This window comes from Pararge aegeria, chromosome 12 (genome assembly GCF_905163445.1).
Source record: "Pararge aegeria chromosome 12, ilParAegt1.1, whole genome shotgun sequence".
Taxonomy (NCBI): Eukaryota; Metazoa; Arthropoda; class Insecta; order Lepidoptera; family Nymphalidae; genus Pararge; species Pararge aegeria.
In genome coordinates, this window is record NC_053191.1 from 16,414,027 (window position 1) to 16,440,939 (window position 26,913).

Sequence of the window (26,913 nt, forward strand, 5' to 3'; positions counted from 1 at the left end):
CCGTGTAATTCTCATGTAATGTACGTCAAAAGTGCCACTTATGGGCCTTCTTGAATAAAGATATTTTTGACTTTACTATTGGGCGTAAGTGGTTAGGTCACATTAAGAAGCCATAGATAATTAAATAATATATGCAGTAAAAACCATCATTTGTAGTAAATGGAAGGCCAGTGGCAAAACCCTTGCTTTCACAGCCGAAAAGTTTTAGTTCGAAAAAGAAAATAAAATCATATTTCGAGGGTTGCCAAGACGATAATAAGATTGCTTGTTTTCAGGACCAATGAATCATCTGGATTAGTGCGTAGTGTGAGCAATGCATCAGCACTGACATCCCTGTGCGCCGATCTCTCCCCTTCGGACTCGCATTTCTTTGAGGTTACAATTTGAAGAATTTCATTTCCTGTTTACTGATCTCTGTTAATATTTTAAACATTTTGTTATAAATTTATTCGTATTCTCCTTTTAGGTTCTTTACATAGGGAAAGTGCGGATATCACAAAGAAAAGTTCCGGAATCGCTCATTGATGACGCTCTACACAAGTTCGCGCAGCATGAGGCTGAGAAAGCAAAGAATCTGCGACGACATAGTTTATTGCCATCTTCAGGGGTATGTTTATTTTATAACACTATTTTTAAATGATAATGTGTGATAGTTATAACAAAAAGAGTACCTGGCTGTGCATAATGTGGGTTAAAAATCTTAAACCTAAATTTATTACGTAAGCGGTGAAAGCCTAGTGGGTAGAACTTCGACTTCACTTTCGGAGGGCTGAGTTCGAATCCCAGCACGAACCACCTTTTGCGCACCAAGTTATGCGCCTTTTAAGCAATTCAAATAGCTTTTTCTTCAACGGCGAAGGGAAACTTCGTGAGGAAATCCTCATGACTGAGAGTTATCCATAATGTTCTCAAAGGTGTATGGTGTCCACCAATCCGCAATAAGCCAGCGTGGTCCCCAACCCCTTCTCATTAGAGGAGACCCGTGCTCTGTATCGTTTAATTATTTTTTTAGGATTCCCAAGACAGTATTGATTCAGCAGATAACACAAAAACCTCGCACGAGAAAGCAATTGAACAGTATATGAAAAACAATAACAATCTCATACCAAGCACAACACCTTTAGAACCCGACAAAAGTAATCCTTGGAAGAGTGTTGACAATATAACTAAACTTGAAAACAATGAAGTGGATGAAGAATTCGACACGTTCAGTAAACAGAGAGTTGATAAAAACCACAAAAATCCAGTCCCTTTAGAGCCTTCAATATTAGTTATTAATGTACCAAAAAATAACTTAGGCACTGTGAATGAGGATGAAGAAAAACATGACGATCATTCTCGAATATCTAAATCACCAAATGTTTCACCAGTACATACGTCTAATTTGATAAACTTAGAGAAAAAAGAAAACATTAATGGACCCATTCCAAATATTAATGATAACAATTCATTAAACCAATTACCAAAAAAATCTGATACTGGGGTTGACCCATTACTGAACATTCCTACTGTTAATAAAAACCAAATAAAGAGCATACAAACAAAAACAAAAATAGAAAATAACGAAATATTTACAGCAAAAGAAGAGAAGACCAAACAGAAATTAACTTTTGAAGAAATACCTTTAAAACCAAATGACAGAATAAACGAAAATAAGAAACCGATTTTGGCAGAAAATAAACCATTTATGAGAGACAGGTCTGCGTCCATTGGTACTCTGAATTTGAAGACACCGTTAGCACATTTAATTGGCGAGCAAAATAGGACTATGTTATTTCAGGTGATGATAACTTTATATTAGACTGGCCTTTTCAAAATATCATCCTTCCGATTGTGCTTTCCCATTTTCATCAAGGGACATGAAATGTTAATTTTTAAAACTAAGTTATAACTTATTTATAAATTATATAATAAATATATTTTTAGGTTGGTAGATCGGAATTACGTCTCATCAGTCCCGACAGAAAGCAGATTCTCCTTCATAGAGCGTTCAAAGATGTCGCTAGTTGCGTTCTCGGTAGGGCCAATAAGGAACATTTCGGCTTTGTGTGTAGGGAGACCAATGACAGTTACGCGTGCTATGTATTCAAATGTGAGAGCGACTCGATCGCCACTGAGGTAGTAAATGGTAAGTTATTCCTGAAGTATAAGCTGTTCTGGTATTTGCAGAGTTAAGGCAATTTGCTTGGTGATAATTGTAATACTGATTCACCTGTTGGTTGGTGATAATGCAGTTTAATATGGTAGCGGGCTAACCTGTGAGGGAGTATGGAAGTCCTAATCATTCTAAGAAACATCGCAACGGAACACTAAATCGCTTAGCGGCACGTCTTTGTCGGTAGGGTGGTTACTAGCCACGGCAAACCCTCCGGACCAGGGAAAACTACCAGGGACCAGAAATTAAAAATTCCCAAATTGCCCCCTGCCGGGAATCAAACCCGGGACCTCCTACTTAAATTCACAGCACTCACAGTTGCGCCAGGGAGGTCGTCAAAGACTATGATTTAATTTAACCTTATGATATACACGACCTTATGAAACTGGCAAAACTCTTCATATTTTATTTTAATGGAGGAATGTCAAAAGAATATCTTGGTTTGAGATTAGCCTTAGATATTTTTTCAGCTTTACAACTAAATGTCTTGTTATTCAAGATGCTGGATTCCTAGTTCTACTTCCTATAAGTTTGGCGAATAAGCGGCAAAATGGAAGAAGGTCAAGAGGGCATATTGGTCTGCCCGTTTGAGATTAGCCTTACTTATTATGTTTCCAGGTTTACATCTTAATTGCTGATACTTTAAGTAGGTGCAATGCTAGATTCTTTTGGCATGTTTGTTCCAGATATTTCCTACAGAAATTTTAGTCTTATTAACCATGTTTGTAGTAAAACAAAGTACCATCGATATCGTATTTCGTGAAATCTAAAACATGTTATTGAATTTTTACAGCAATCAAACAAGCTTTTGTAGCACACGCGGAACTATTAAAGAAGTCAAGGGACAAATCTCCAAACATGACATGTGAACACTGTCCGATGTTATGGTACCATAGACTATGCCACGATATAGAAGGTAGGTCAACTCATCTGTAAGTTGGTGAAATAACATTTCTTCCTTAAGTGAGGTTTATAATCTTGTATAGAACAAAAAAGTAGCTTTATTAATAGCCTACTTTGTTGGTAGGGTGGTAACTAGCCACGGCCAAAGTCTGCCACCAGACCAGAGAAAGCTCAGAAATTATAAATTCCCTAATGGTCCCTGCCGGGAATCGAACCCGAGGCCTCCTACTTAAATTAAGAGCGCTTACCGCTGCGCCAGGAAGGTTGCCAAAAATAATATTTAACTTATAAACATATCGTTTAACTATTTGCTAGGCTATTGTTTAGAAAATGTTTCTTGGTTGCTCCTTGTTAAAGACTACTTCTTTGTAGCTGAAGTAATTCTGTTACTACAAACAAGCTTAGACATAAGGATTTAAAAGAACCCTTAAATAAGCTTAACTTTAAATAAACATAATCTGCTAGCAAATTGTTTTACTTTAAAAAAAACAAAAAAGATCTATAATAGACGCATTATTTCAAACATTAGATGGAACTATTAACTTGCAAGATGTAAATATTACTATAATAGATAGTACGTCTAATCAGTGAAGCGGTGATAGCGCATTGGGTAAAAGCTCGACTTCACTTTCGGGGGCCGAGTTCGAATCCCAGCTCTCTAAGTTTTCTGAGTTATGTGCGTTTTAAGTAATTAAATTATCACTTGCTTCAACGGTGAAGGAAAACATAATGAGGAAACCTGCCTGCCTGAGAGTTCTACATAATTTTCACAAAGGCGTGTGAAGTCCACAAATCCGCACTGGGCCAGCGTGGTGGACAATGGCCTTAAACCCTTCTCATTGTGGGAGGAAACCCGTGCTCTGTAGTGGACCGGTAATGGTTTTATGTGATGATGACTTGTATGTTTTAGGTTTGAATGAAAAGAAAACACATGCGTTCATTCTGCGGCGTATTGAACAATTGCCTGACGATGAACAAGATCTTATCATCACTAAATATCAAGGAGGGACTAATCACATTTACGAGGTGAATATAATTTTTATTTATTGTTTTTTTGTTTATTTTTTATTGTTATTAGGTACACAAAACAGGTAATAACTAAAAGTAGTTCTAAATATGAGTAATAACAAGTTTTGTTCTAAGCTACAACCCAAAGTATGTGTACACAACTTAGAATTAAATTAAACAGAAAGTAAAGATAAAATTTAAGTTGAAACAAAAAAGAAACACTTAAATAATAATCTTAATATATATAAATCTCCTGTCACGATGTTTGTCCGCGATGGACTCCTAAACTACTGAACCGATTTTGAATTAAATGGGCACACCGTGAGCAGTCTGGTCCAACTTAAGAGATAGGATAGCTTAGATCTTTAATTATAGTCGCAATTTTATTTTATTGCAAATTATTTGTCTATAATTAATTGACAGTCACATGTTATATATATATGTATATATATACTACTATAATCATTTAAGGCTTAGCGATACTGAATACTTTAAAAACAAAATCAAACGCAGACGAAGTCGCGGGCAGCAGCTAGTATATATATATTATTTCCCTAAAGATTATGTGGAATAGTGCTTAATAATTTGATTTTTAAAAATATTTATCCTTTTGTTAAAAATGTCAATATTATGATTACTTGATACTAAATCATGATTTATGAAAACATCGCGATACATGTATTTATAATAAAGCTATGTAATTTATTTACGATGACTCCGAAATGTACGCGCTGCAATGGGTCTCATAACAAAGGTCACAGTCACATAGCAGGCGATCGAGAGAGCTATGCTGGGAGTTGTATTTATAATAAAGCCATATAATTTATTAATGACGACTTATGGCTTCGAAACGTAGGCGCTAAAAAAAGGTCTCATAAGAAAGCTTAGAGTCACAAATCGGGCGATCGAGAGAGCTATGCTTGAAGTTGTATTTTTAATAAAGCCATTTAATTTATTTATTATGGCTCTGAAACGTATGTGATGACAATGGGTCTCACAAGAAAGCTCAGAGTGACATAGCAGGGGATCGAGAGAGCTATGCTTGGAGTTGTATTTATAATAAAGCCATTTAATTTATTTATGATGAGTTATGGCTCAGAAACGTACGCGATGAAAATGGGTCTCATGAGAAAGGTCACAGTCACATAGCGGGCGATGTAGGGAGCTATGCTCGAAGTATCTCCACGTGGTCAAATCAGGAATGAGGAAATCCATATAAGTACCACAGTTTCCGACATAGCTCAACGATTCCTGAAGCCGAAGTGACAATGGGCGAGACAGATAGCTAAGAGAACCGATGGATGGTGGGCTCCCAAGTTCCTGGAATGGCAGTAACCGCAGCGTTGGTCAATTATGATCCCCAAAAAAGTAGACAGATGACATCAAACGAGTCGCAGGGATGTTAAACCCAAGCGGCACAAGACCCTGGTATTTTGAACTCAGAAAGACCTATGTCCAGCAGTGGAAGTCAATCGGCTTATAGAATATTGATGATGAATTTATTTATGTTATTCATTAGGTGAGTGAGCACAACGCATTCCTGATGATGCTACTCCGGGCCCATTGTGAGTCGAAGCAGCTAAGACATGTCCACGATACTGCGGAAAACAGGTACTAACATTATTTACTACTATCATACATCATACACTACTATCGCAGCATTTTTGCACCTATATGGCCATTCTGCTGGCCATATAGGTCTATACCATCTGGCCATCTGGCCATATAGATAAATTCTCAGAAAAGGCACGTTAAACCATTTTGAAGTAACATGAATACGCTTTTATTTGTACACCAAAGACACAGAGATATAAATACATATCAAGAAAGTACAGTTTGGTGGCCTTATCGCTACATAGCGATTTCTTCCAGGCAACCAATGGCTTAAAAGGAAAAAACATAGAAAAGAGGTAGGTGGTGCAATAAATAATATTTAAAATTATATAAATATATAAATAAAACATGTAGCCCGATAATGTATTGATACAATTCCTCACTACAATTTTTCGCTCGCTTTAAACGATAAAAAAGCTTGGGTGTGAATTGCTCTAGCTTCATAGCTTAATTTAAATTTACTGGAAGATGGTGATAACAAAAAATTGAATTTTGAATTTTGCTATAAAATTTACTATGAATTTCCTTTAGATTATGACAGGATTCACTTATTTTTTAAATTTAATTTTTTTAGGATTCTCTTTATGAGATTAGGGATAAGAGAATCCTAAAACGATGAAGTTACTGAAACCCGAAATAATATTTCGGCTTTAGATGTACATCTCTGAGACTTGTACTATTTCTGAGACTTATCTGTGAAATCGAAAACCTAATAGTTTTTGAGTAAACCACTGCCATAGTTTTTACTGAAAGAGAATAGATATAGCCCTAACATCATATGCAAAATTCGAATGCGTACCTAATAAAAACTCCTTTATTATGTAAGCGTCGCATATCGTAGGTACCATGCGCGTGCCGGTCGTTTATCTTCAGTAGGGTTGTCATAAGTAAACATTTAGAATGTTTAGAATTCGTTTGTACGTCAACGATAAAAATGCTTGTGTGTAAATTATTGCTCTAACCAGGTGGCTTCTTTAATAGTTTTAAATGACAGTGTGAGATGGTGATAACAAAAAAAAAACAACCGGCTAAGTTTGTTGTGGGCTTCTTCTTAGACCAGGGCGTGTTTGGAACCCTCGTAGCTTTAGTTTTAAGTTGACCAATTTAGTTATAGCCATCAACTCGCTTCTATGTCATATTTTACATGTAATGTACGTACGTTGTAACACAGGCATTGAACAATTGCATCAGTGGTTGGTAGTTGTGTTCGACTAAGTTTGTTTCTAACAAAGATTTTTGTCGCTTGTAAATATCACTACTGTCTGAACGTCCACACCTCTGAAACTAAGCCATTCATCAACTGACAACAACCAATAAAAATTTAAAAGATATTGAGATATCGAAATATATTTTTTAACCGCCACACGGCACGAGAATAGTACAACCGTCCTTAAGAATCCTTTTTTTTTAATTTTTAGATCAGAATTCCTCAACCAGTACCTCGGAGGGAGTACAATATTTATGAAAGCCAAACGCTCGCTTTCGAGCGGTTTCGACCACCTTCTCAAACGTCGGCAAAGCAAGGACGATGTCTATCTGCCACCACATAAGAAGGTAATTATTTACTTCACGCGATATCCAAATAAATTAGTAATACCAAAATACCGACTTGCACAGACTTTAAAATCGCCTTACGCAATGAGCTGCCAAATCCCTACTTTAAATTATAAAAGTCAATGTAAGTTTGTTTCTTACGCTTTCACGCAAAAACTACTTAACCGATCCTCATGAAACTTTGTACACATATTCTTGGAAGTGTTAGAAGTAATATAGGATACTTTTTATTCCGACATAAAGCTCGGTTCCTTTGGGAGAGGGGATGAAAGTGTTTGACGATTTTACACCATAACTCCGACAAATTATAACCGATTTAAATAATTATTTTTGTACTATAGAGGTTATAATAATTTTTTCATTTTGCCTAAACTTTGTGTAGATCTGATCAATATGGTTGGAGATAGATGACTCCTCAGCAAACAGCAGCAAACCCCTCATTTAAGGCTTAGCGATACTGAATACTTTAAATTTTATAGAACTACAACTAAATTGAATGCCACATCAAAATACAAAACCAAACGCAGACGAAGTCGCGGGCAACAGCTAGTATATAATAAAATTGAAATAAATGTAAAAAAACTACCCTTGAAAACCTTCAATTCAATTCAATTCTTGTTTATGGCTTTTGTCTGCGCCAACTGGGCACAAGGTATTTCGCCAATGTCTTGTAGATGAAGAAGGCACGAAGGAGATTGATCGGTGAAACTAATGAAAAGTTAATTTTGAATTTGTACCAAGAAATAGTTGTTATTAGCTAGTTAGCTCTTTAACCTAAGGACACAGACAACACATGCATATATATCTTACACGGATATTTTTTGTACATTATACTTTAATTTTATTACTTACTATATATTTACATAAAAATCTACAATAAGGACTGAAAACAAACATTAAAAAACATTTAACACTCAAAGGACGGGGGTCTTTGGGAGGAAGAATGGTGGGATTATGAAGGTTAACTCATGTTTCTTGGGACGTAAACTTTTACAGTTCCACTGTAGCAGGGTTATTGGGCCCATTTTGGAGTAGTTTAAAAAGTTGGCTTAAGTTTTTGGCAACGTTGGGCGGTAAGGGAATTTCACTACATGGAGCGACAATACTAAGTAGAAATTCGGAGATAAACTCAAGCATTTTACCTTGGGAGGGAGGGTTCTCAACATTGTTGTTGAGAGCGCATCCATTAGGAAGGGATGAGGAGTAATCACCGACAATAGTCTGAACAGCTTTTTTATCGTAGCCCTTTGCTAGAGGAGCTCGGGGACGAGGAGAGCGGAAAACTGTTTGCCGGTAGGAGGTTTTGGAGGAAGTTACATTAGTAGGAGTAAACATTTCTTTTGTTATCTCAGCATAGGACCTGCGGACAGGAGGAAACTGAGATGATGCTTCAATGTAAGATTTATTATTCTGAGACATGACCATTTTAATAGATTGCTGCCTGGAGAATTCTGGGCAGTCTTTATCAGTAGCAAAATGACTACCAGAGCAGTGTAAACATGTAGATAATTCCTTGATGACCAAACATGAGTCACCTGTATGGGGCTGAGCACATCTGTAGCATCTGGGCTTAGATCTGCAGATTGTTTTAATGTGGCCAAAACGGCAGCAGTTCTGGCACTGTATTGTTGGAAGTTTATATGTTTCAACTGGCAGTGAGGTGTGGTATGAATATACCTTAGTAGGAAGCATTTGCCCCCTGAAGGTTAGGACAACAGATTGGGTAGGCACCCAAGTGATGACACCCTCTGTGACAGATTTTCTGTTCAGTCGCCTTGATTTCAGAACCTCACCACAGCCAGGCGGGAGCTCTAGCGAATCAACAAGCTCGTCCATCGACCAGTCCACGGGAACTCCTTTCACCAGCCCCATTCTGGTTATGTTGTATGTGGGAATTATAGCTCTATATTTGCATAACTTCAAAACTGGACTAACCAGAAAGTTGTTGGCAGCTTGGGCAGAAGTAAACTCTACAGTAATTTTGTTGCGGCCTATATTTTTGACGCCGTCGTGGATAATTGAACCAATTTTGTGTTTGTGCAAGAATTGACCGAAATTTATAGCCCGTAATGACGCTCCAGAGGATGGGTCCTCCACTTCCCGTGAGACTTGGACGATAAAAGGCCCATTATCATCGTCAGAGTATGACTTGGCGCCTTCGGTGAAGGAAGGATGTATGTAAAGGCTTTGAACGGATGGGTTTACCTGAGTAGGATCAGTTATAGTTTTTTTGGCCGCATATACGTTGGTATCCTCTCCTTGTCGTTTGCGAGACGAGGCTGATGCCCCCGGGTCGGGCGGCTCAGGAGGTGTATCTAGATCCATTTTACTGGAAACACTATAACTACAGACACATAATAAATATTTAACCAACACCAAATACGGTTAGATTTATACGAATATCACCAATAACAACTATTTCTGCTGCTGTGTAAATTCACATAAAACACCGAAATTACACCGGAATCTCACTAACACGTGTGCACAAATTGACAGGCCAAGTTACAGTTCAATATAAACAACACCAAATCCTTTTCAAGACGAGTTTACAGTAAAATCAAAGAAAAATTTGAGAAAACCGCGTCCGCCATGTACGAAGTTTCCCGCCGAAAAAAAAAAAAAAAAAAAAAAAAAATTGTTTTTATTTGACATTAAAACTTAGAATTGTGATTAAATAACTAATACAATGATTTAATATGACACTATAGATCTCAGAACATTATCTTATATAATTGATAACAAATAAGATTATTATTAATATAACTTAATCTTTAACTTCGCATGTTGATGTATTAAATCGACCGATAAACACAGCAGAGTATCAGCAAATATTAACCTGTAACAGCAAATAAATATTGAATTATATTGAAATGTAATAATTCTCAAAAATGTTGTCGGAAAAATCGTAGCTGTCAGAAATGTTTCAAGATGGCGTTTCTTTCAGGAGCACTCCCCAGTCCCACCGCTCGTTCTAGAAACTTCTTCTGACAATACCAGCGGTGAACTGCTGACCCCTGACAGACAACGCTGCAAATCTATGACCCCAGGCTTCGTCGATGACAGTAAGTGCCGTTTTAGTAGTAATACACACCAAATTTCTCGCTCAAATGTTTGCGCAGATTTAGTGAAGTTCAACAACTTTTTCCCCTTTTAAATGACACTACTTATTCTGCGACCATGATAAAGTTGATGTGTATAAGAAGAGAGATAAAATTGTTTATTAAGATTGATTACATTTCCGTTATGTCTAGCCTTCGACCGTATTCCTTCGAAAAGAGGAGGTTATCAATTAGGATGTATTTTTTTTTTTTATGTATGTTTGGCCATAACTGTGTTAGACGGATTTGCAAAATACTTATGGTTGGAATGAAATATGAGGATCATGCCGAAATTGTATATGTGATGAAGAATTTCGGAGACAGAAAACCGAACTCATCAAAAAGTTACTTCGTTTTGCTACTTTCACTACTTCTTATCGATAGTTAAGGAGTGATTAGGTCTTGACTTCACCCTGATGATTGGTGTAAAGCAATGTATTACGTTACGGGCGCCGGGATAAATCCCAAGCAAACGATTAGGTCTTGACTTCACCCTGATGATTGGTGTAAACCAATGTATTACGTTACGGGCGCCGGGATAAATCCCAAGCAAACGATTAGGTCTTGACTTCACCCTGATGATTGGTGTAAAGCAATGTATTACGTTACGGGCGCCGGGATAAATACAAAGCAAACGATTAGGTCTTGACTTCACCCTGATGATTGGTGTAAAGCAATGTATTTCGTTACGGACGCCGGGATAAATCCCAAGCAAACGATTAGGTCTTGACTTCACCCTGATGATTGGTGTAAAGCAATGTATTACGTTACGGGCGCCGGGATAAATACCAAGCAAACGATTAGGTCTTGACTTCACCCTGATGATTGGTGTAAACCAATGTATTACGTTACGGGCGCCGGGATAAATCCCAAGCAAACGATTAGGTCTTGACTTCACCCTGATGATTGGTGTAAAGCAATGTATTACGTTACGGGCGCCGGGATAAATACCAAGCAAACGATTAGGTCTTGACTTCACCCTGATGATTGGTGTAAAGCAATGTATTACGTTACGGGCGCCGGGATAAATCCCAAGCAAACGATTAGGTCTTGACTTCACCCTGATGATTGGTGTAAAGCAATGTATTTCGTTACGGACGCCGGGATAAATCCCAAGCAAACGATTAGGTCTTGACTTCACCCTGATGATTGGTGTAAAGCAATGTATTACGTTACGGGCGCCGGGATAAATACCAAGCAAACGATTAGGTCTTGACTTCACCCTGATGATTGGTGTAAAGCAATGTATTACGTTACGGGCGCCGGGATAAATCCCAAGCAAACGATTAGGTCTTGACTTCACCCTACTGATTGGTGTACATTTATACACGACCGACGGCCGATTGGCGCAGTGGGCAGTGACCCTGCTTTCGGAGTCCAAGGCCGTGGGTTTCCACAACTGGAACAATGTTTGCGTGATGAACTTGAATGGTTTTTCAGTGTCTGGGTGTTTATCTGTATATTATAAGTATTTATGTATATTACTCATGAAAATATGCATCAGTCATCTCAGTACCCATAACACAAGCTACGCTTACTTTGTGGCTAGATGGCGATGTGTGTTCTGTCGTAGTATATGTATTTATTTACATTGCGAAATTTACTTCAAGCGTTATTATGAGTTTAATGTCGTAGACAATCTGAGCCTACTACCAGTTAGATAAACGTTAGAAACATCAAGGTTATTGGTTTTTTTTGTATATTTTCCCAATATCAGAAATTATGAATAAGAATGAATCGCGAAAGCTTCTAGGCTGTTATAAATGATACTTCCCCCCTTTCAAGTGTGACAAACAAGTAAAGTAGATTTTTCTTCCAGATCTACCGTCTACTCCAAAAAATAATGTGTCATTTGATGAAGTCGAAGAAGTTAAAGATGAAAGCACCTCGGTGAATTCCCCGATGATGGATATGTATGGGATTTTCTTTTAGTTAGTGTTTATAGAAGCCGTAATAGCCTAGTGGTTAGGGATTTGGTCTTCCATTTGTGCGGCACCCAGTTCAATTTCCGGCAAGCACGTGTAATTCGTTACGAAGGTATGAGCGTTTTTAATTTACGCAAGTAAAGCTTTGCTTTAGAGCTGAAGACAAACACCGATAGCAAACCTGCATGCCTAAAGAGTTCTCCAGTGTGGAGTCGACCAATCCGCACTGGGCCAGCGTGGTGGTAAGAGAAGGAGTTAACTACGGCGTTATCTCCTCTTTTTGGTAGGAGACCCGTGTCCTGTAGTTGGTGGGTAATGGGTTAATATGATTTTTTCCGTCACTATTGAAGTAAGTGAATTTTTGATTGGTTACAACGCACATATCATTAAAAAGTTAGAGGTGCCTGCTGGGATTCGAACTCGGCACCTCGATAGTGAAGTCGAAGTTCTACCCACTGGGCCATCACCGCTTCAATGATCGATGTATATTATATTATATATTTCGTATAAATAAGTATATCTTATTATATAGATACATAATTTATCCTTTTTAATATTTTTATAGTTTCCTCAAAGTGAGTGATTCCCGACCGACGGTTACAGAAAGTGGTAACGAATCCGACGCCACGTGGCGTCAAGCCATTTACGAGAAAGTTATAAACGCACCAGCTCTTGAACAAGAAGGTAAGTTACCAACTTGTTTAGATTACTTCCGATCTCAGAATTAAGAACATACAGAAACCTACGACTTATATTGAAGCATCAAAAACCACTCCACTTTAGTAGTGTTCCTCGAACAGTCATTTATTTAGCTGTTGACAGTAATTATTTCCTCTATGTTCTGAACATTTACCTTCAAAATTGCATTACCAACGACTATGGCAACGACTTCGCATTTTGCAATCTACGGGTATCAAAGATTCTGAGGGTAGATTTTTAATAATTTATATGTCAACTAGCTGTTGCCCGTGACTTAGTCTGCGTCTGATTTAGTTTTTGATATGGCAGTAAATTCAGTTGTAGTTCTAAAAAAAATTAAAGTATTCGGTATCGCTAAGCCTTAAATGAGGGGTTTGCTGCTGTCCGCTGAGGAGTTCTGTCCTCTATCTCCAATCACAGTTTGGGCAAAGGTTTGCTGCTGTCCGCTGACGAGTTCTGTCCTCTATCTCCAATCATAGTTTGGGCAAAGGTTTGCTGCTGTCCGCTGACGAGTTCTGTCCTCTATCTCCAATCACAGTTTGGGCAAAGGTTTGCTGCTGTCCGCTGACGAGTTCTGTCCTCTATCTCCAATCACAGTTTGGGCAAAGGTTTGCTGCTGTCCGCTGATGAGTTCTGTCCTCTATCTCCAATCACAGTTTGGGCAAAGGTTTGCTGCTGTCCGCTGACGAGTTCTGTCCTCTATCTCCAGCCACATTCATCAGATCTTCACAAAACCGGGCCGCCGGGTACTAGGGGTTGGGGTTAAACAAAACATAAGTTATTATAAACAAAAAGTCGATATAAACAGTCGACGAACTAGAAACTGACATAAATTAGTGATATCTGAATATCGTCTGAGAAAAGTACAGAAATCCTTTGTGGGGTTGGGGGTGTATGCTTTTATAACATGATACCAAAGGTAATATTTGTGATCTACCTTTACCTAAGTTTATACAATATATTAAAAAACACATTTAACAAATCGTGGTTACTACACGATTGATGACTTCCTTAACGACAAGGCTGCTTTGAAGCAGGCCACTCCGTTCTCATCTCTCACAAAACAGAAAAATTCTAAGGATTGTTAAACTTTAAAATTATGTTGGAAAAGAGCAATCTGCTGAGTTTCTTGCCGGCTCTTCTCAGTGGAACCGGTGGTAGAGTCACTACAAACAGACTGACTTGACGTTTCAAAAGTAAAATAATTAGGCCTACTTGAAATAAATTAATTTTGGTTGGGCTTTGTTTCTCTATGCCAATAATCACCACCACTTGGCATGTGATCGCAGTTCTGGCCCTTTCGCGCCGATAACGCTGCTGCCCGTTACCAATCAGTTGATTTTGGACCAGCTGGACAAAGAATGGTTATACCGTCATTAGTCGGTCGTCAGAGCCTCGTTAGTTAGTCGGCGGCACCACGGGCAGGTGAGGTTGACGGTTGGGGAGTCTGGCTGGTACTAGTTTCTCTCTCCATTGAACGGAGGCAAGCGGCCCAGAACCGTGGATTGTGGAACTCCCTACAAAAAACATATGTCCAGCAGTGGGCGTGTATTGGTTCAAATGATGATGATGAATCATTGCTTTTTAACGGGCACGATTGTCGACTGAACTATCGTTGATAATCATTTTTTTCAGGCGATTCTAACCAAAAAAATATACTTCATTTGAGGTTTCAAAAGTGCTTATATTAGGCGTACTTTAAATAAATGAATTTTGAATTTTATTAGGTCATCCGCTATCATCGCCAGGCAAGCGATCCAAAGAACAGTTAAGAGAGTTATGGAGGATGGCCATAGAACAGACCATATTGTTGGTGAGGATGGAAAGAGAAAATGCTAAGTTGAAAGGTAGGCAACGATCAGACATTTCTCAACAGTTACTTACTATACGAGTAGTAACTAGAGCTAGAGTCATTTTCCTTTTTTTTGTAGACTGCATGATATAATGATTGTTTTTTTTTAAATTTGGATACATTTATTGTTTGTGTATATTATACTACTTCTTCTTGTGTAAAACCTAACCCTTTAGTCTAATTTTGGAAGTTATACTTCTTTTGGCGCTTTATGGAAAAATTATGAGAGTTAATTTTTACGATAAGCGCGCACACCGTCACAAAAAATCGACACCCTGAAGTTAGCTATAAGGTGTGACAGTGTACACTTTCAATTCACTGCGGGCGCATTCCGTTGATTTAATTGATTTATTATGTCCATTTCTTTAATTGTGTAGAAATATTTTTTTGTGATATTAAAATAAACTTTATATAATTAGATAAAGCGTTATTATAAAACTCTCTATGTATTAAATACCCTATTTTATTGTTAGTCTCGTTTTTTCTACAAACATAGAATAAGGTGAAAGATGCAATTTTTGAAAAGGTTTTTCATCTTGTTTCGCCAAAGAAGCTATCACTTCTAACGCGTGTAGTTACATAAGTACACACACTATTTTTTATTTTTATATATTTTATATCGGAGGCGACGGCCGTCATTGCTGGAAGCACCGATTGGGCGGACCCATTTATTAAAAGAGGCACCAATGACTCGCGCACTCCGCATCCTCAATGCCATATCAGATCAATCCTGTTTGGTTTGTTGCGCTCCACAGACATAAGCCATAAACAAGAATTGAATTTAATTGTTGCGCTCTGAGTGAATTCACAAGAATCGCATTGTGTGTTAAATAAAAATGTGGGAAGTAATTAAATAGCATAGGATAGAGTTTAAGGATATTTAAATTATTTTTGATTATTTTAAGTATTCAAGTGTTAGAATAAGAATAAATAAATAAATAAATATTTCACACATTTGCTTTCCAGAAAGGGAGGAATCTTCAGCGGTTAGGCGTATAAAGTTGGAATACACTGAGCTTGGTACCTGCGAAACTGGTGTTTTGATGTGGGATTCTTTATTAGCGAGAGATCCCTCGCAACCTATTGCTAAAGTCGACAGGCATATGCTCACTCAAGCTGTAAGACAAGGTAAGAATTATAATACGTATAATGTTGGACAAACCTTGTTAAGGTTTTAGAAAAGTCTTACTACCCTGGGTTTGAAATAAACTACAATTATTGATTGCTTCCCTATTGTTGCTAAGATTTCTCAAAGCAACCAAGCAAGATGCATATTTTATATTGAATATTTCACTTCCTCAAATTTGCGTGGAAGAAATAAATTTTTTACGAAATTTGCAGCGTAACAAACTAGACTTTCACTTTATATTTTTAATCGGACAAGCGCTTGACCATAATTTAGATCTGGCCTTAGATGGGACGAACGAATTGGAAACCTAGGTTTCGGAATATGGATTTAACAGGTTATGTGGCCTCAACTGAGATACATAATCGGCACGCGTGTTTGGATTCTTCCTATCTAACGTTTTATGTTTGCAAATGTGGTTATCACAATATATCAAATATTATGTTATGTTTTTTAGGTGTGCCCCGAATGTCCCGCGGCGGAGTATGGCGTTTCCTAGCAGAACAGGCGTGCCTTCGGATCCCACCTCCACATCTCGACCAATTCCCTGATTACAATACTCCATACAAGACTTTATTGTCTGGTTTGACGAAACATCAGCACGCAATACTCATAGATTTAGGTAAGAATAATTTTTGGATAGAATCAGGCGTTACTTTGCGGAAATCCATAATATATTATGAAAATTAAGCTTAATTTGCTATACTCCGCGAACAGCAGGAGAATCTATATGGTGTCATTAATAATTTCTTCAATCCGTATACTCCACACCAAACAGATCCTCGGCTAGTTAGCGTCCTTCATAATAAGAGAAATTAGACTAGTAGTTCATTATAGCGTGGATCAAGCACATGAGAAGTGTGTCCGTCATACTCTACATAAACTTTGGTAGTACTAGAGCTTTTAGAATCTCAGCTCTTCGGGCGAAGTACCTACTACCGCCTTGCTTATTTCCGCCGTATTGTTGCAATTCTGTATTCTGGTCTGATCGGCGTGGTTGCCGGTGTAATTACAGGAACGTAAAGGTTAACATTTACAACTCAGGTTGATCAGATATACCTCGGGCCATTTTTAGTTTTTTTTTATCTTTAATCTCACCTGATTGAAAGTGTAGATGTGGCCCAAGATGGGACGCGCTTGCCTAGAAGATGCCCATTCGCTCTGGTTTTAAAGATACCCAGGTTGTAAAAATTAGGAAACACACAATTCTGAAGGGCATTCCAAACCCCAGCCAAGTATATAAGAAAAGAAGATTTAAATCGCTTCGTGCGAGTTTTTGGGATATTAACAAAATGGGGATGAATACCCAACCGGCTTTGGAAAAATGTTGAGGAGGGGATGAGATCCAATCCTCAGAGATAGTTCCTGGACACTCTCTAAAGTATATCACACCGACAGACTGGCTCCCTTACGACGTTGATCAAGACTTTGGAGTTTAGCCATTTTTCTGAATTCATCAATTCATCAAAAAAATCAATCTGAATGAGGCTTTATTCTTAGAATGTATTTCTAAGAATAAAGCCTCATTACGAAATTGGTGTTTTCAGGGCGGACATTCCCAAAACATTCGTACTTCGCGTCAGCTTTAGGTCCCGGACAGCTGGCGCTATACAATATCTTGAAAGCGTACTCCCTTCTAGACCCCGATGTTGGATACTGTCAGGGTTTAAGCTTCGTGGCCGGGATATTGTTGTTACATGTAAGTTTATGTGCCGTGTGGTGAAGGCATATCATTTACTTTAGTTGCCATCGTAGTTAGAACATACATAAACTTATATCTTCTGTAGCCTATAATAGTCTACAGCTGAACTTAAGGGCTCTCCCAACGGGAGGGTTTGTTTACACTCACCACACTGGGCAGACGGGTTGGTGATCACAGAAGATGGTAGTAGAAGTTGAGGAAGCTACCCGTTCTCAATTATATTCACTTGGTCGCCTCGTACGATACCCGCGGGGAGAGGGAGGGGTGGTGACAACACAAGATACAAGATACAAGATTTGCTCGCTTGCAATCGGGGAGCCGCTTTGAGTATCGTATGTACTTACTATGTTTGCTAAAAAACCGATGGTTATTAGATTTATCATCTTAAAAATTATCAACCTATTACCGGTTGACAACAGGGCACGGGACTCCTCTCAGAACGAGAAGGATTCAGGAAACAGTCTAACGCGGTAGACTTCACACGCCGTTCAGAACTTTTTGGAGAACTCTCAGGCATGCAGGTTTCCTCGCGATGTTTTCCTCCACCGTTAAAGCAAGTGGTATTTAAATAGCTTTAAATGAAAAACGCACATAACTCCGAAAACTCAGTGGTGCGTGCCCGGGCTCAAACTGTCTCCACGAAAAGAAAGCCGAAGCTTTACCCACTAGGCCACTAGATTATATTGCATTAAAATCAACGTATTCAAAGTAAATACAATTATTCTTCAAAATTAACTTTGAAGAGACCTGTAATTTGGAAACAATTTGTTTGTAGTGAGGTATTTTGGCTTTGGATTCTAGTTCTAGGTAAACCAAAAAAAAAAGCTATTATTTGTTGAATACCTTTCCAGATGGATGAAGGAGAAGCTTTCATATTGCTCCGGCATCTGATGTTCCGAAGAGGCATCAGGAAGCAATATTTACCAGATATGAGCGCCTTGCAAGTCCAGGTGAGCATTCTAGTATTGTAATGTTTGAAGGTCATATTCAGAATGTAACTTTCACTAAGAATCTCCAGCAAAAACAATTTGGTTGCATTTCTTTTTTCATAATAAAGGTGTCTTTCCAGATTGGCATGCCATCAAAAACTATGTGAAGGAATGGAATTACAATCATTGTGGCTGTTTGAGCCAATTTATATTGTTATTTTTAACGCCGTTCCTGCAAGCGACCAATCACAAGGCTTGCTCTAACAAGCGCTTCTGTGATTGGTCGAACGCAGGATGCAAGTTTGCTTGCCTTTTCTTTTTTACATAATAATTTTTATCTTTTTACCATCAAAGAAAAACAAGTAAAAAAAAAAGGGATGCCAGCACTTATTTTTCATCCTTAGACCATCATCCTTAGTCATAGGACCTTGTTTTTCATCGGTATCTGTTAGGAGCCCGCAGTCTTTTGGTTCAAATCACCCTCATTAAGTTCTTTACGTTCTTCCTCTACATACCATCACTTATTATATAGTTATTTGGCACTTACAATCATAGTTAGTCAAATAAAGTCAAAGTCAAATATTTCTTTATTCAAATAGGCACAAAGATGGCACTTTTGATGCGTTATTATATACAAAATGTGTACATGTGTGTTAAGCTGAATAGTATCTTATTAACTCTTCTAAAGTATTTAATGATATTTAAGACTTTATAACTGGCATAGATATAACACTTCGTAAATGGAACTACAACCAAAAATTACTCAATAACTTTCAGCTTTACCAACTTTCTCGTCTCCTTCGGGATCATGAGCCGGAACTGCACGCGAAATTAGAATCTCTGGACATATCACCGGCTTTATACGCTGCTCCGTGGATGTTGACTTTATTCACTAGTCAATTTCCGTTGGGTTTCGTTGCCAGGATTTTTGGTAAGTTGACAGTCACATACTTAGATATACAACGTGTAAATGAAAACCGAAATAATACTTCGCAAGCTTCAAAAGTACATTATGTACCGACTCTGAGACTTATCTGTGAAACCGACAACCTAATAGTTTTAGAGTAATCCACTGACGTGACTCATGTCACTTTATTAGTTACGCGTAGCGTAGGTACTATGCGCGTGTCGATCTTTTGTCTTCAATAGGGTTTTCATAAGTTAACATTTAGAATGTTTTGAATTCGTTTGTATGGTAAAATAAATATGCTGCTTTTGATTTACTATTTCTACAGGATGTTCCTTATGAAATATACTTATGCATTCTTCAATGTTATTTTGTAATTCTCTTACACGTTGTATAGACTTATCCAGTTCGTTTTATTAAAGAGCCTTCATTATTATTGAGCCATATACTTAATTTGACAGCCGATTGGCGCAGTTTGCAGCGACCCTGCTTTCTGAGTCCAAGGCCGTGGGTTCGATTCCCACAACTGGAAAATGTTTGTGTGATGAGCATGAATGTTTTTCAGTGTCTGGGTGTTTATATATATATTCTAAAGTATTTATGTATATTATTCATAAAAATATTCATCAGTCATCTTAGTACCCATAACACAAGCTACGCTTACTTTGGGGCTAGGTGGCGATATGTGTATTGTCGTAGTATATTTATTTAAAAAAAAAAAAAAAATTGCCCCATTTTAGTATATATATATAAAAATGTTGTGTTGGTTTGTGTACGCTTAAAAAACTCAAAAAGTTCTGCATCGATCGAGCTGAAATTTTTAGCATAATATAAAACGCATCAAGGATTGTTTTGATCTATTTTTCTCAACCATTCAATCACAATGTGTCACAGCGAAGCGTGGCAGGGTACAGGTAGTTTCTTATACAATACAATAAGATCCTTTTTTTCAAATAAAAAAAAAAAGAAATGGTTTAAGACATTTTGTTTTCCTATAGATCAATTCAATAAGATTTTCCTATTATTTTTGGTAAAATCCTTGTTTCTTTACACTCGCTGCATTAAAAAAACATTCTCTGAGACGTATCGTTTCTCCTACAGATCTCATCTTTCTGGAATCATTTAATGTGGTATTTGCGGTTTCTCTTGCGTTACTATCTGTACACAAAGACGGTTTGATGTTGTGCGAGAGCTGCGAAGAAGCTGCCGAGTATCTAAAGCACAAACTACCTGACATGGACAAGGCGTTTTATGAGAAAGTTATGAAGAAAGTGAGTTTTTATACTGATTTTATCATTGTTAGCTTCAGCAATCAATGCGTGATTAAATATATGCTTTTATAAACTGATTAACTACTGAAGTAACTTTAAACCTACCAATGTATAAGTTTAAACATTGTTTAAACATATAAGTTTATATAAGTTTAAATGCATTGGTAGGTCTAAAGTATCTTCAGTAGTTAATCAAAAACGTTCATTACAAGAAAATTACTATACAGACCATATTTTTTTTAAAATATAAAGTTGCTTTGAAGCATCCAGTTCCACTTTAATTGTTCACCCTATTAATTAAGTACTTCCTAATGAATTCAAGTTTTTCTGTCACAGATTATTATAACGGTATTTTTTTCTTAGGTTGCAAAACTCGATATAAGTCGTCAGCTAACAGAGTACGAGGTGGAATACAGTGTGCTTCGGGAAGAGATGCCACGTCTTGCAACACTGTCTGAGCAGAACAGAATTCTATTAGAAGATAACAACAGGATGTCTGTGGAACTAGATGTGAGTATATATACTGTTAAGATGCCAGTTCATTGTTGTTTGTTTATACAATACTTTTCATTTCATTTATTCAGAATATTGGTAAGGGTACAGAATTGACACAATAAATATGGTGCCACGATAACTGTTGCAGTAGTATAAACTGTGTCGCAACAATTAACGCCCACCTCCAACAATAAATGTATAGCACCAATAAGACAAAAGTAGAACACAGTAAATGCCAATAAAAAAAAAGAGAATAAGAGTCAATTAAAATAATAAAAAAATAATAAAAACAATACTAGCTTCTGCCCGCGACTTTGTCTGCATGGACTTCAGGATTGTGTCTAAAGCTTCGCTCGTTCACAATTTTTAATCCTACCACGGAAACTAGTTGAGAAATTGGCATAGAAAGAAAATGTCCTTTTCCTTAACATAGATGATATGCATACCAAATTTCAAAGCTGTCTACCCGCGGGAACGACTTAAGGAAACGGCATAAAACGTAACCTATGTCCTGTTCCATGTCAATGGCTACATGCATGCCAAATTTCATCCAAATCCGTTCAGCCTTTATTGCGTGATTGGGTAACAAACATCCACACATTCACATTTATAATATTACTAGCTGTTGCCCGCGACTTCGTATGCATTTGATTTTGTTTTTTGATGTAGAATTCAATTTGGTTGTATTTCTAAAAAAAAATTAAGTATTCAGTATCGCTAAGCCTTAAATGAGGGGTTTGCTGCTGTCCGCTGAGGAGTTCTGTCCTCTATCTCCACATTCATCAGATCTACACAAAGTTTGGGCAAATTTAAACACATATTACAACCTCTATAGTACAAAAATAAACATTTAAATCGGTTATAATTTGTCGGAGTTTTGGTATAAAATCGTCAAATACTTTCATCCCCCCAAACTAGCTTAATGTCGGGATAAAAAGTATCTACATTACTTCTAACACTTCCAAGAATATGTGTAAAAAGTTTTATGAGGATTGGTTTAGCAGTTTTTGCGTGAAAGTGTAACAAACGAACTTACATTGACATTATATATTAGTAGGGATAGGGATAGAGAAGTAGGGATATATAGTATGATTGATTTCATGTTTTGTTTATTTTCTTATTCAGTCTTTCTTTACAGTCTGCCATGGACACTATTGAAAACTACCAAAAAACACAATCCCGTCTCGAAAATCACAACAAAGTAATGGAGCAACACATTACTTTACTGAGCCGATACATATACACGCATCAGAAACAAGAGCTACCGACCGAGATAAAGAAAATCGTTCAGAACTACAGCAAAAGACTATCTTTCAGCTCCAAAATAATCACAAAATTCACCACAAACGAAGATGAAGACGAATCAAGAAAGAATTACAAACAAGGAGTCAGCGCTCCCAATTTATTTGCTAAAGTTTCCAAAGAAGATGTATTGAATGCTGTGAATAAAGAGAAATACATTGAAGACCGGAAACATTTTATGATGAAAAAATCCCAATCGGTACATTCGGGATTAATATCAAATAAGCATTTCCCATTGAAAGTTTTGGAAGAGAAACCCGAAACTCCTAGGAGAGACAGTTTACGTATAGAAAATATTGCAAATGAATCTATTAGAGATTTGGGCAAAAAGACTTCTGGATTCTTTGCAAACACCCACGAGCAAATTCGACAAGAAAGATTGTTTGAACAGCAATTGAAACACGATTTTGATGAGAATTTAAAGAAATTAGACGATAAATTATCACCTAAACTCTCGCCTAAGTCATACCTAGATGACTTAAGTATATTTCAGAGCAAGAAAAGTCTTTCTTTGAATCTAAACACTAACATTAAAGCTAAAGATACCAAATTTAACGACAGCGGTTTTGTGACACCGCTCAGTCCAAATGATAGAGATGATAAAAAAGAGAACGATATTTCAACAACTATTTCACATCCACTAAGCGATTGTGATGTTGATATCAAATTTGATGGTCAGTTAACGAAATTAAAACAAATTCGTCCACTGAAAAGTAATAATTAAAACATAATTATTGTACTTGTGACACTAAAAGCTGGAGTGGCTGATGTTGTCAAAATATAAATTTGTCGTGAAACGTTACCAATCAATAATTTTTTTTTCTAAGTAAAAAGAATTATGTACTTAAATTGAAGTTACTTAAAAAAAAAGAAAAGGAAATTTCAGAAGCATCATAATTTCTATTTTAATTTCGTTATAATTTTGCGTCATAATGTTCTAATAATTCTGACTAAGTGTTTTACAATAATGGCTGGACCATATTTAATTATTCTGCAAACACTTTTGGAAACGCTAATATATTATGCGTAAACTTAAATCTGTCACCCGCGATACATTTACTTGATTTAGTTCAAGGCCAAGTTAATAATAAGAATAGTTAGTTTGTTTGGCTAACTAATGTTAGTCATAGGCATTTCTCTTAGGTCATTCTAACGCCAATCGCCTTTTATGCCATATTATAAAGTAAGTCAGTTACTTAATCTCTAAGTTATATAGATTTAAGTTACAGTAGTAACGTTTGTTTTACAGGCATCATTGAACCAGGAAATAATTTTGCTCTTGTGGTTGTTCTTTTACGACACTATGGCGTACCTACGCACAAAACATCAAAGGTAATATCCAAATGTTCTTGTCCAAAACAGGTATATCGTTGCGTATATCGCTTTATAGGTCAGCTATTTGTTTCTTAAATATACTTCAACGGGTACATATCACGATAATATACGGGTAGTCAGATTCTGCCCGTGACTTCCAACTTGACATCTCGTACCTACGCAGTCCCGTCGTGACCACAATCCAGGCAACTGGGTCAAAATATAGACAAATCCAAAAAATATTATCGTGGTATTAAGAAACGTTGAATAACCACGAAAATCTTAGTTTAAAATCTTTAATAGCTATAAGTAATATTATTATATGATATTGTAAAAAAAAAAACGCGCCTTAGTGTTCAAAAGGAAATCCCAATAAGAAACTTCTGTGAAATATCCGAAGATAAAACTTTCAAAGATAGTATTTAAATTGTATATCCGTATTGTATGTCCATTTCATATTTTGGGAGCCAAAAACAGTTTTTACGCACGCGATAAAGGTCACGCTAATCGTCTAGTGAAGTCTTGATAAGAATAAGGAAATAAAGGCGCAAACTTTGCTAGTTGGAACAATAATATATTCACCAATAGAGTATTAATCGGAGAGGGGCATTAGGCATCCAAAAATAAATATAGTCTGTGTGTAATAGTTATAATAGATGATAATAAAACATAGGTATGTGTAGAACATAATAGTAAAACCTTCAATATTTTGCATTTCAATTTGTTGAATCAATCTATATTCGATTTAGTGCTTTAATAGGAAGTAGCAAAGATCAAATGTTAAATACCACTTCTAACTTCTTCATGATATGAAGGATTAAAATGATTCCAAGAAATACATCTTCAACATCATCATCATCATCATATTAACCTATTACCAGCCCACTGCAAGGCATGCTTCTCCCCCCACACTGAGAAGGGGTTATGGCCTCCAACACGGACCAATGCGGACTGATGACCTCCACATGCCTTTGAAAACATTAGAAAAAGATATAGCTACATATCTTGTTCTACTTATTTAAATGTCTATTGAGGGTATTAGTAAGATGTGGGTAACCCTGAGAAATGTATACTGATAATGGCACTCAGTTTGTGGGATTAAATAAATATTTTTTTTACGTTGCTTTTCAGTTAATATTGTTTGACTGATTCAAATTTATACTGCGCCGGCAAATATGATAGAAAAACCACACACACAAAAAACTTTAACTGGAGATTGTGGTCTGCAAAAGCCGGCTTATATCTGACAATGATTTTAAGTTGAGTTATATATCATTATTATAGTAAATTACCCAGGAATGCTATCAACAAAGTAATTTACTATATCGTTAACGTTTTAAATAACCTAATGAAGTTGCCAAGCAATTATTGGGTGTGTCTAATCAACGGAAAAGCATGAAAAAAACATGTTGGGGTAAGTCTGGATTATTCTATTTTCAAATTTCACTCACCAGGAGGTAAATAGAAGTAAAACTAAATTGAATAATGAAACAATAACTACGCTACTGAAATGCTCTTGATCTTATATATTGAAGGTTTTATAATAGTTATGTTTTTGAATGTTGTGATTTTGTGCTTTAGGTAAATGTATGTTAACATAAGTATATTATAAAAGGTACACTTAATGAATATCTAAAAATCAAATCTAGCTAAAACAGCGTTCACTGAGGAATAGAATGATTTGATTTTAAGACATGACTTCAAATATAGTTTATGTTGAAAGTACCATATTGCAAAGTAATACAAATTGTATTATGTATTGATAAATTAGGAAAAGATTTAACAGAAATATACCTATTTCACTTAAAAGATACAAAAAATTAGATTTTATTTGTTTGATGGTGATTTATTGAAAAATATTGCTCAAAATTCTATTTTTTTTACATATATTTGGTTGAGTTAAAGTGATAATGCATTTAAACTTAAGTTAGTTACTTAAGTAATTTTTAATCATAAGTCAAAGTAAAGGATTACAAAAAAGTAATTCATTACATTAAATAACAGGTAACGGTTATAAAACAAGTATTTTACGAGCTAGTGCATAATAACTTCAAACTTTTTTTAAAGAAATAGTAAGTAACTTAAGTTTAAAAGCTTTTTGAAAGAGAGAATTAATAGCAACACAAAATACTATTGAAATATTAGAAATGTGATATTGTGATCAGTAAAATTTTAAATAAATTTTAGTTTTTTATTTCCGTCTATTTAAGAGTAGCTGCACACTTTTAACTCCTGCAGTAAATCGAAAACGGTCTCAACAAGTCGATATTTCATATTGAAGGATGTTCGACGCGCGTCCACGGACCCGTAAGACATGTTCAGTGTGAAGAGGTCTGGGTAAAACTAAAACGAGATCAATTTATATTATTGTAGAAACAAGAAGGTGCTCTGAAATTACTTACATTTTTGGGCTTTTAACGTTGAAACTTTTTATCTGACGGCGAGAGTTCATTTTGTGGATCTGTGTGTATAAAGATTAAAGAAATGCCTGGTTTTCGTATATCATAGGAAATTAAGTTTATTGTTCCTTGTATGACACAAGGAACAGGTACATAGGGTCCCAATTAACGGGTGAAACTCTTTCTTTCAAGGACACTTGGAGGACTACATCAACTTTTTAATCTAGTATGTATATTATTGAAGGCTCACATAATACCTCACACTGAGGGTTTCGTACGCATGAGTAATTTACTGATATCCAGTAAAGAGTTCACAGTCACGTCCTCCATCTTGGACTTTTTATTCTAACTATATTTTAATGGGGCCTACGCGATGAAACACCACATCGGAACAAGAGTAATTAACCTAATTTACTTTCTTGTATTAAAACTAAACTTTACCTGTAATCCGACAATTGGTTCCGCACTAAATTCTTGAGATAGCTCCATGCATTTTAGAATGGTAGCACGCTGCGGTGTCACTTGCAGAAGTTGGAATTTCGCCTGAAATATTACCATTTCATTAAAGGTCAAAGTCTTTTAATATGTGTCTGATTTATTGCAATGGTTTCGGATTTTCTGTAAATTATGCCCACAATCGGAGTGGAAAATACTTATTAA

At 36.5% G+C, this 26,913-nt stretch overlaps 2 protein-coding genes across 5 annotated transcripts in view; one reads left to right on the top strand and one right to left on the bottom strand.

Annotated features, from left to right (window-relative positions):
• Nucleotides 1-25,897, top strand: part of LOC120628247 (TBC1 domain family member 1) — a 63,589-nt gene extending 37,692 nt beyond the window's left edge. For all 3 annotated transcript variants that reach the window (XM_039896524.1, XM_039896525.1, XM_039896526.1), the window contains 20 exons: nucleotides 276-375; nucleotides 467-607; nucleotides 1,013-1,780; nucleotides 1,927-2,128; nucleotides 2,949-3,071; nucleotides 3,969-4,084; nucleotides 5,586-5,677; nucleotides 7,099-7,234; nucleotides 10,179-10,296; nucleotides 12,152-12,245; nucleotides 12,823-12,941; nucleotides 14,684-14,803; nucleotides 15,775-15,936; nucleotides 16,392-16,556; nucleotides 17,482-17,633; nucleotides 18,488-18,586; nucleotides 19,343-19,496; nucleotides 20,574-20,743; nucleotides 21,107-21,253; nucleotides 22,377-25,897. In XM_039896524.1, the coding sequence (XP_039752458.1) occupies nucleotides 276-375; nucleotides 467-607; nucleotides 1,013-1,780; nucleotides 1,927-2,128; nucleotides 2,949-3,071; nucleotides 3,969-4,084; nucleotides 5,586-5,677; nucleotides 7,099-7,234; nucleotides 10,179-10,296; nucleotides 12,152-12,245; nucleotides 12,823-12,941; nucleotides 14,684-14,803; nucleotides 15,775-15,936; nucleotides 16,392-16,556; nucleotides 17,482-17,633; nucleotides 18,488-18,586; nucleotides 19,343-19,496; nucleotides 20,574-20,743; nucleotides 21,107-21,253; nucleotides 22,377-23,264 (4,066 nt within the window). In that variant the 3' untranslated portion in view covers nucleotides 23,265-25,897. The remainder of the gene's footprint in view (nucleotides 1-275; nucleotides 376-466; nucleotides 608-1,012; nucleotides 1,781-1,926; nucleotides 2,129-2,948; nucleotides 3,072-3,968; nucleotides 4,085-5,585; nucleotides 5,678-7,098; nucleotides 7,235-10,178; nucleotides 10,297-12,151; nucleotides 12,246-12,822; nucleotides 12,942-14,683; nucleotides 14,804-15,774; nucleotides 15,937-16,391; nucleotides 16,557-17,481; nucleotides 17,634-18,487; nucleotides 18,587-19,342; nucleotides 19,497-20,573; nucleotides 20,744-21,106; nucleotides 21,254-22,376) is intronic.
• Nucleotides 25,893-26,913, bottom strand: part of LOC120628249 (dynein intermediate chain CFAP94, axonemal-like) — a 37,673-nt gene continuing 36,652 nt past the window's right edge. For both annotated transcript variants that reach the window (XM_039896530.1, XM_039896529.1), the window contains 2 exons: nucleotides 26,695-26,796; nucleotides 25,893-26,197 (listed from right to left, as the gene is read on the bottom strand). In XM_039896530.1, coding sequence (XP_039752464.1) covers nucleotides 26,060-26,197; nucleotides 26,695-26,796 — 240 coding nt within the window. In that variant the 3' untranslated portion in view covers nucleotides 25,893-26,059. The remainder of the gene's footprint in view (nucleotides 26,198-26,694; nucleotides 26,797-26,913) is intronic.